We start from the raw sequence: 9,929 nt of genomic DNA, 5'->3' as shown, positions 1-9,929 counted from the left end.
CACAAACAAGGAAAATTAGTATTTGTATGGACAAAAGGAATTTTCTATAAATTTGCAACATTTGTAAAAATACACTATTTATTAAATATAGTCAAGTGAGATCTTATTTGATTCGTCTCATTGTAAATATTATTAATATCAAAGTATTAATATAAAAATAAACCAAGAAAGAATAAGATTAACTGAGAATCATTTTAGTATCTTACCTTAGAAATGTGATTAAAAGACTTGATTCTCGATGAAAAGAGAATTAGTTTTGTGTCGTAAGTACCACTTTTTTAAAATATAGGATTTTGGGTTTAATTTTCGACTTCTTACATAGTACTCTCGCTTTCAATCTACGTGCGATACAAAAAAATTTGGATAATGATAATGATGAATTTTGATTTGATGTTAACCTAAACTAAATAGTTTAATATTGCAAGAATAATCATGCTTTAGGATAAATTATTTCTAGTATTGACTGCTACGTATACTATTGATTAATGAGATAAGGAAGAGAATTTTTTTTTTTTGATTTTTACTATTTATTTTTAACTACAAAAATAAAATTTAACAACTTTTAGAGTCTAAGACCCATACCAACAATATATTGAGAATAAGACTATGGAGGAAAATGCATCATGTACAGTGTAGATTTGTTTAGGGACGAATTGCCAGTTAGATTTCGGTTCATAGACTCCATACGCCAAGTTACATAGATGAATATAGATAATATTTGTCAAAATGTTAGATTTGTAAGAATAACTAACATATAGCAACATAAAAAAATTATCCAGCAAATAAGTCTTTCTTTTATAAACTGTTAGATTTAAATCGAGTTAATACTTGGTCTGATCAAGTTTGATTCTAATTCGAATTAAATCAAGTCGAGACAAAAATTAGATTAAGTTAATATGATAGAGTCTGAATTAGTTATACTGGGAGTTCATGCATATTGATTTTAGGTTGGTCATTTTGGATTTGCATTGACTTTAGGTTGAGTTATATTGTTATATCAATTTAAGTCTCGGGTCAAATATTAAGTGACATTCAATTAGATTTGATTTGATCTATGTCAAATGAGGGTTATTTTTTCAATTGATGTTGGGAGCAAATTGATTGTTTTTGGATTAGATGTATGCCAATTAGACAATCACAAACCTGAAGTGGTCAAGTATAGATCGTTTCACGAATCAACATCTATTTGAGCTTGGTTTGATTACATTTGTCGAATAGCATAGACATATTTCAATACGATCTAGCTCCTTGTAGGTTATTTCAAGTTCAACTTTGGGCCATTTCAGATTTGTGTTGATTGAAGAGCTAAGATCATGTCATATTGAGTTTGAGTTAAGTCCGAACTGTATAATGTCGAGTTTAAGTTATGTTCTTGTCGAGCCAATTTCATGTTGAAACGATTTAAAATCGAGTGAATGAAGCAAATCTATTTAAAAATCTGCTATCTTATTATTTCACACAAATACAAGGAGGGCAGAACCCAACGGACGAATGTAGACAAGTCTCCGGTTGCAAGCATTTGTACATCAGGAAAGCCGACTGAGATACGTTTCAGCCAAGATGGCGTGTAATCCAGCTCCGACAGGAAGAACACCTTCATCGACGAAGAAATGAGGAGAATGCGGGGAGTATACTGCACCAAGCGTCTCATTTCTTATACCTATGCCAATCATGATGCCTGGGATCCTTTCTTGGTAGAAGGCAAAGTCTTCGCTTGCCATCACCGTCTTCCCTGGAAGTACGTTCTTAGGTCCGAGTTGAACTTTGCCTGTAGCAACAACATGATGATGCAATGTTTCGTCGTTGAAAACTGCTGGAAGAAGAGGGTTGTTTTCTTCATCGAAGTCGATGTATGCTCGACTTCTGTGTAAGGCTGCTCCTTGCTCGACCACCTTCAGATGCATCAAACATTATTCTTAGAAGAGCCCACTTATTTGGATAAATTGCAATGTTATATATGTATTTGGACAAAAGGAAGGTCTTCTCTATTTTCTTAGAGAGAATAGATTTCAAAACTTTATATTAGAACTGTGGAATTTGCTCTGATAAAGACAAGAATCGATTCTCGATCAAAAACGAATGAAAAAGGCATGCTCATCAGAAATTTTCGTCAAAAAGTATAGCTAGCATTGAACCTAAAACTCTCTGTTCCATTTCCCTAACACAATAAACTGGCTCCCACGTGCATTCTCTAACTCTTACTCTATATTTTCACAATTCAATTAGAAATAGTATCTCAAAAAAACCGTCTCTCACAAGAATTTGTGTACCCTTGTTTGTGATAACAAAGAGGTCGTTTTCGATTGAGCATTGTATGCAAACATCATCTGCAACTTCACATAAATAAATAGTGCAATGATATGATAACTGATTTTAATATCATCCATTATAATCAAAAACCAAAGAACTATAAATCTGAAGGTGAACAAAATCGTTGGAAGAGAACGTGCTACGATAATCATCTTTAGAATAATCTTAAAAGAGTGGAAAGCGATAAAAGAGTTGTTAATATATGAAGATTACCTCTTTCAACCTGCGTTGAAGCCAGTGCAGTCCATCAGTGGTAAGACTCCGAAGTGTCCCTCCAAACTCAACAGACGGAGGAATTATGTTCAAAGCTGTACCACCTTTGACATATGTAACTGACATTACCTTCAGCGAAACCAAATGTTAGTTTTGATTTATACCGAACATCGCAATAAAAGAACGATATGCCAATGAATAAGAAGCAAACGGATAATCCCTTTCGAATTAAGTAAGAATGATTTATGAAGAAGAATTTATACATGGGCATCAAAGGGATCTGCTTCTCGGAAAATGATCGTCTGTAGAGCCAAAATAATGAATGATGCTGATACAATTGGATCTATGGTCTTGTGCGGATTCGCAGCGTGGCCGCCTCCTCCTTTAATTTTTACTCTAAACATGCACATTGCTGCGCAAGCTGGTCCCGAAAGAGAAGCTATGCTTCCTGTGGGTATTGTGAAATCAACATGCATCCCGAAAATTGCTTCAGCTTCTCCAAGGGCACCTTCCTTTATCATGTGTGATGCACCTGCACCTCCCTCTTCAGCTGGTTGGAAAAGCAGTCTCACGGTTCCCTTCATGACACAAATGTTAAATTAGGCTGGGCTTATTGTGCATGTCAGCATATTATCGGGAAAACATGAGGTGCACACACTTCATAAGCCAAGGATATATACCATCCCAAAACCAAAACCATATGGCAATGGGAACAAGGGCTCCAGTAACTTATAAAATGTGCACACTATCTTTAATTTGTCGATGTGGAATAAACCCATCCCAACAAGATGCAAATGTATTGAAATGAAACTTTGAAAAAGCAGCCAAACGAACATAAATATTTGGATTCCTACATACGGGAACTTCAAATAACATTTTGCAAAAATTTTCTTCGTTTATTCAAAATTAATTAAGAACGAACCTTGAGGTAGTCCTTCCTTTGATTCAACAATTTAGCAGCACCGAGGAGCATTGTAGTATGAACATCATGTCCACAACCGTGCATTCTACCATCAATTTTGCTCTTATGTTCCCAATCTACAAGTTCCTATATTCGTGCAAATATGATCAATGATGAGAATAACAAACTAATAATGCCCCAAAATGATGCACACGAAACACTCGTCTCCCAAGCATCACTTCATTTAGCAATGAAACATTGGGAAACCTAGTCTAAGCCATAACTATTATGCAAAAGGTGATTTCTTTTGCTAGAGATCAATCCTAAGCTGGAGTATATATATGGCTATTAATACCAGAACCAAGTAAATTAAGACTCAATTTGTATAGGAGCCATAATGTAAAAATGTGGCAACAGTCGCGATCGCGGTAATGGTAACGGAACGCTGATGCTGTAAGGGGAGTGATGTGGTTATCATAACACCTAAATATCGGTCGAAACCAAAAGAGATCCCTTGATATGGCCCAAAACGCGGTTTTTTTACACCTTTACAACGCGAAAAATATTGATTCGTTTATTTTGAAAACCTTTACAACGCGGCGAATGAGATGCGATGCGGCCTTGTTTTTACTCTAGTCACTATGATATAAGGTCTTCTCGAAACGAAAATTCAGACTTCAAACATGAGATATGCAGGTATCAAGTTTATTATTTCTGATAAAAACTTTTTATATTATCAAATGCCATCTGGCAAGTGCCAATCAATTCAAACAGGACCAGCTGAAAAGTAGACCTCAAGAACATGTATACATCTCTAAGTATCAAAACTATGATAAAAAGAGCACCACAATCCACATCCATACAAAAAGATAGAACATATACTAATACTCTAAATCTCTAATACTACTACAAAAGTATTCCAGGATTCATTATACTCCATTGAAACCCACCAATCAGAACCCTTGGTTAGTAGAGCCAGAAAATATCAAAATTTGAGAAACTTTTGTATCTTACATCAAAATAAAGTTTTCTACCCAAAAATTGAACAAATTCTTAAAAATTTAAATCATTGGATGCAATCGAGAGAATCAAGGGTCTCGTCAGCCAAGGCCATGATTTGGGTCATTTGATTAAAAATCCTTTCGTTGTGTAACATTCAAAATTACAAGAACAATAGCCGAGCTAGTTCAACATACATACACAACTGAGTGTTCAGCCCACTCTAAACTAGTATTATTCGGGTCATTTGATTAAAAATCCTATTAAAAATGAAAAATCTTATTAATGTTTTATTGTGTAACATTCAAAATTAATAGAACAACCGAGTTAGTTCAGCATACATACACAACTGATTGTTCAGCTTACTCTAAACTACTTATTTTAATATTTTGGATTTGGCCCTGCTTAAAATAGTACAATCATCAACTCAAAATTGAGAATTTCAATGACAAATTAATAGAAATAAATCCAAATTAGAGGTTTTTATCAAGCACAATCATAAAAATCAAATTAACAAAAAAAACACTATTAAATTATTACAAAGAAATTCCAAAGTTAGAAAACTAAATACCTGCAGAGGGAGGGCATCCATATCTGCCCTAAGAGCCACAACAGGAGAAGAACCAGACCCAATGATTGCAACAATACCAGTTTGAGCAAAAGGGTATTCATAAGAAATGCCGAGTTTGTCAAGTTCTGATCTAATAAGAGCACTTGTATTGTATTCTTGAAATTTGAGTTCTGGGTATTCATGGAGTCTTCTTCTTATGGATACCAGCCAATCTTTCTCTTTCTTTGCACTTTTTAATACTTGTTTTGCATGGCTTTCTTCCAATTTGAAGCTACTACTACCAGAACTAGAAATGGCTTCAATGGTTGTAAGCCAGAATATGAAGATAACCCAAATCGGAAACATAATTAGTGAAGATTAATTGTTAATTTAAATCCTAGATTACTTTATATGGTGTTTTTTAGGTTTATTAGTAGTCAAGAAGAAACGATTACTTTATAGTGAATTTCTTGTCTCATTAATTATTATCATCGATTAAATGGACACATAGCTATTAGCTATTACCTAACCACTTTAAATATGGATAGAGATAAATTTAGAGTTTAATGTATTTTTTTATTTTTTCAATTCAAATTTAAATTAAACTATTAGTCCGATCAAACAAAGTCAAATCAAACACAAAGTTATTATTGTAGTTTGTAAGAGGCTATGTCACAATGAAATAATCTTAAAGTAAAATTTCAATTGTTATTAATTTGTATTATTAAGCTATTTAATCGAGGCGTGTTTTACAATAAGAGCGTCTCATACAAGAATTTGTAATGTTTGTATGAGACGTGTTTTATAGCTCATATATGGCTTACATAATTTAATACTCCCTCCTATTCAGCTTAGGTGTCCCATTTCCTTTTATGGTCAAGTCACCTTAATTGTCCTATTTCTATTTTTGGTATGCATTTTTGACTATTATGCCCTTCGTAGTTCATCATATTTTCAATTATACCCTCCATTACCCATATTAATTTTCCCTCCCTTTTAATTAATCAACATACTTAAATCCTAATTAACATACCCACCCATTTAAACACTCCCTCCCTTTTAAAACCTGAAATCCTACCCATCCCCATTCCTCTTGCCGTTTTCGTATTGTGCTCATTTAAAAATCCTAATTCTGGGTTGAAGCTTCACCTTTTTCCTTAAGTTCTTTCGTGTTGTTATCTGATAACCCTAATTCTGGGTTGAAGCTTCACCTTCTTCCTTAATTTCTTTGGTGTTGTTCACTGATAACCCTAATTCTGGATTGAAGCTTCACCATCTTCTATAATTTCTTTCGTGTTGTTCTATGAAAACCCTAAATCTGGGTTGAAGCTTCACCGTCTTCCTTAATTTCTTTTGTGTTGTTCTCTAATAACCCTAGATCTGGGTTTAAGCTTCACCTTATTCCTTAATTTCTTTCGTGTTGTTCTCATGGCAAACTCTAGTTCGCCTTTTAAATCCCCCCTGAAGAACCCTAACTCGACAATCAACTCACCCATGAAAAACCCTAACTCGCGTACTTCTTTACTTCTGAGAATCCCCAAATCTCCTTACAAATCGTCTTCTAAGATAGAGTTTAAGGGGTTCGATGATGGAAACCCTAGATCTGGACTGAAATCGTTTGAGGAAGAGTCTTTTGATTACTATGATGACTCAACTTGTGTTGAGACTGATCTTAAGTGGGGAAGAGAACTTGAATCTGAAGGTTAACCCATTTACACACCTGAGCCTGATATGTATCCTGATCGTGAATATTCTTCCATTGATGCTGTTTTTTCGAATACTGATTGTGAAGAAGAAGATTGGCTTGATAAGCTAGGTCCTTTCTCAAGTGAGTTTCTGTTCCTGCTGGTGCATGTTCATTTTGACTGATGATGATTTTTAATTTAAACGTTTTTGTACGCATTTTATTTCATTGCTCTGTGATCTGTAAGTGAGTGCATTTTTTTAACCACCATAAAATCGAACAAAGGGGGTTTGGATTGTTTTCCAACGTTTAATGCACAAAGATGTTCGATTTTCTACTCAATGATTTCAAAAAAAAATAAGTTTACCTGAGTACTAAAACAACCAATCTTTTCATTAATGTATATTTGAATACAAATGTTTCATTGAAAACAACATAAAATTTTTGTTGTTTGCATCTGAAACATCCCATGTTAAAGATCCCAAAAATATGTCCAAAGTCAAAAAGAATTACATTTGAAACATGTTGCTGTGTTGGTTAAGGTTGTGTTGGCTGTTGTTCTGTGCTGTTGTTGCTTTATTGTGTGTCTCAAAAAACTTTGTTGGTTGTTGTTCAGTTGTTCATATGCTAATTTCTGTTTCTCCTGCTGAAATTCGTTGAGATTGGTTGTTGCTGTTTTCAGATAATTCTACATTCAAATCCCCTTGATCAATCCCCCTGCATAGCCAATCAGTTCCACAAGCTGATTCATTTTTTCTGTACTTAGCTTTGTGAATAAATGTTGAAGTGAATCAACAACCAGTTGTTTATCAATACTCAGGTAATCTGGTAAAGTCCCTTTCCTTGTTGCCTTTGTTTTGTTCATGTGAGGAATGTGATAGTCAAACCCCCCTTGTCTTTTCATGACCTCTATCATATAAGCTTGTAAAGTGATGAATACAAACCTTAAACATTATGGACTTAGATTCTGAAATGCATTATTCACAGCCCTAAGTAATTTTGTTACATTGTAAGCAGCTTTTTGATATTGCAAAGCTTGAATTGATCTAAAAAAATCTAGATCTAGCATGTTCATGTCAGGGAAATTTGGAGGTTGTTGCACTAATTGTATATTAAATCCATCTTTCATTGCCTCTTCTAAAAATTCTCTGTCATTGTGTGCTATATGTGGTTTGGCATTGTCTTGTTGAATATAAATTTGCTTTGACAATCCTGCAGGCCATTTTGCTCTTATGGTTGGCAGCACATTAGTGATAAGCATTGCTCTAATGTGCTCTTTTGTGATTGATTGTATTGGTTTTGTTTCCAACTCCCCCCTTTTCCTGTTCTTTGAGCTTCTTTTTGCTGGCTCCTGTGTAATAAATGGTCAAATGCCTATCTTACCATCAAAAAAAAACATCACCTTTAGTTGTAAATATTGGCTTTGTAACACCACACATAAACATGATTTTTGGAATGAACCTTTTTGATTGACACTCTCTATGTGGTTCTACTTCACCCGGAGCTAGATAATAACTCTGTGTCTCTCGGGTTAGATAGAAGTGTTTTTCATCTATGTGAACAACGTTATTATATGGCTTAAACTTGAATGCATCATTTTGTTCATCATATTCACATTTAGATAATGCAAAGCTTAATCTGTGTAACTTGTTGTTTTCATTCAAAGTCGGTTTGATTGCGTTTGTGTGCCTTCTTATGACTTTGTTCTTCTTCCACCTACACACCGTTGTTTGTGACACGTCCATCTGCTTTGCTACTGAATGCTGAGTACCCTTGAGTTCATATTTAATGGCCTTAAATTTTTCTTCATCGAATTTGATTTTGTTTGCTGCTTCTCTGCCCCTCCTCTTACTGTTGAGGTTAATCACTGTGGTGTTGTTTGTCATCTGCTTCTTCACATCATTCCACAAACATGTGATTGTTTTCCTACACACTTGAAACTCAATTGCAAGTGCATTGATTGTGCCTAGCACTGGTTTGCCCTTCTTATTTAATGCAGACAACAACTTCTGCATTATATGTTCTCTTTGTTGTGTACTTAAGTTTTTTGAAGGAGCCATTTTTTTAGATGAATGTGTAATAGATGACCATTGTCATTGTCTATTTATTGTTTCTGTTTTTTCATGTAATGATTGAATTTTTTTGCTGTTTGACAATTCATTTTTAGTGCCTAATACCCATTAATCTCAATTTATGCCCCTCCTAGTTTGATTGCTGTATGCTTTGAAATTTTGGTTGAATTAATGGCGCCCGACACCAATTTTCGTTTCTTACACTGGCGGCAGTTTCTGATTTCCTTACTTTTGGACATTTTAATTTGGGGTTTCAAATAAATTTGGGTAATGTGATGAATTTTTTCATTTTGAAAATTTGGTTGTTTATAATTTGGTGGCTATTTAAGAAATTATTAATGCGTCATTTTTAGTAATTTTGAAAATCTGAAGTCAATGATCGCAAAAAAATTCGCACTCACATGATCAGTAACGACTGCAACTACACCGAAGCTGTTGAAGAATTGAGAAGGCTATCTGAGATACCGTAACTGATGTATTTAATTTTCTTAGTACTCTTGAGAAATTTATGTAATTTCCAAAAATTATTGTAAACGTAGGACTTAATTATGTAATTCCGGACTTAATTAGATGATCGATGTAATTTTGGCGTTGTACTAAAAAAAATTTCAAACTTTTGGTGCCAAAAAAACCAGCTTTTAAATTGGGCTAGAAAGTGCTTGAAATTGGTGGGAATCATTAATTCCTTAATCCTTACAATTAAAAACACATAATACTACTCTCTCTTCTACCATTAGGGTCCCATTTTGACTTTTCTTAAAATCCGTGAAAAGTCAAATGGGACTCCTATGCTGAATAGGAGGGAGTAATATAAAGCATATTATTAATATGTGCACTTTTTATTTTGAGATTCTCAACGACCATAATTCATATTCGCAAGTTATTGCTGGTACAACAGTAAGGGGTGGTGGCGCAGTTGGCTAGCGCGTAGGTCTCATAGCTAAAGTTGAGTTATCCTGAGGTCGAGAGTTCGAGCCTCTCTCACCCCAATTTTTTTCTTCTTGCCGCTCTCAGCTGTCATGCTCATGCCTGAAGAAAACTGGGGACAATAGGTAGAAATCACCCAATGCTTTAACTTTGAATCCTAAGGTTCATCCTTCAGATTAATGTCCCAGACACAAGAAATCTAGTTTACGAATAAATATGGCACGGTTCGGGACCAATTCTCCATGTTACATAAGGTGGTTTGAAAACAATTAG

General features: G+C 34.5%; 2 protein-coding genes and 1 non-coding gene across 3 annotated transcripts; 1 reads left to right on the top strand and 2 right to left on the bottom strand.

Annotated features, from left to right (window-relative positions):
* Positions 1 to 1,344: 1,344 nt before the first annotated feature.
* Positions 1,345 to 5,467, bottom strand: LOC130797350 (IAA-amino acid hydrolase ILR1-like 5). The gene is made up of 5 exons (XM_057659944.1): positions 4,995 to 5,467; positions 3,446 to 3,571; positions 2,787 to 3,101; positions 2,524 to 2,652; positions 1,345 to 1,892 (listed from the first exon to the last, which is right to left on the bottom strand). Exons 1-5 carry the CDS (start codon positions 5,337 to 5,339, stop codon positions 1,527 to 1,529), a joined length of 1,281 nt encoding a protein of 426 aa, XP_057515927.1. The 5' UTR covers positions 5,340 to 5,467; the 3' UTR covers positions 1,345 to 1,526.
* A 2,142-nt stretch (positions 5,468 to 7,609) lies between these two features.
* Positions 7,610 to 8,717, bottom strand: LOC130826748 (uncharacterized). Its single transcript, XM_057692320.1, has 2 exons — positions 8,151 to 8,717; positions 7,610 to 8,008 (listed from the first exon to the last, which is right to left on the bottom strand). Exons 1-2 carry the CDS (start codon positions 8,715 to 8,717, stop codon positions 7,610 to 7,612), a joined length of 966 nt encoding a protein of 321 aa, XP_057548303.1.
* Positions 8,718 to 9,630: 913 nt separating this feature from the next.
* Positions 9,631 to 9,718, top strand: TRNAM-CAU (transfer RNA methionine (anticodon CAU)). The gene is given in 2 exon segments: positions 9,631 to 9,668; positions 9,683 to 9,718. It is a non-coding gene; the product is annotated as a tRNA-Met (tRNA).
* The last annotated feature ends 211 nt before the right edge of the window (positions 9,719 to 9,929 follow it).

This window comes from Amaranthus tricolor, chromosome 1 (genome assembly GCF_026212465.1).
Source record: "Amaranthus tricolor cultivar Red isolate AtriRed21 chromosome 1, ASM2621246v1, whole genome shotgun sequence".
Lineage (NCBI taxonomy): Eukaryota > Viridiplantae > Streptophyta > Magnoliopsida > Caryophyllales > Amaranthaceae > Amaranthus > Amaranthus tricolor.
Note: the sequence above shows the minus strand (reverse complement) of the source record. Positions and strands in the feature narration are given on the sequence as shown.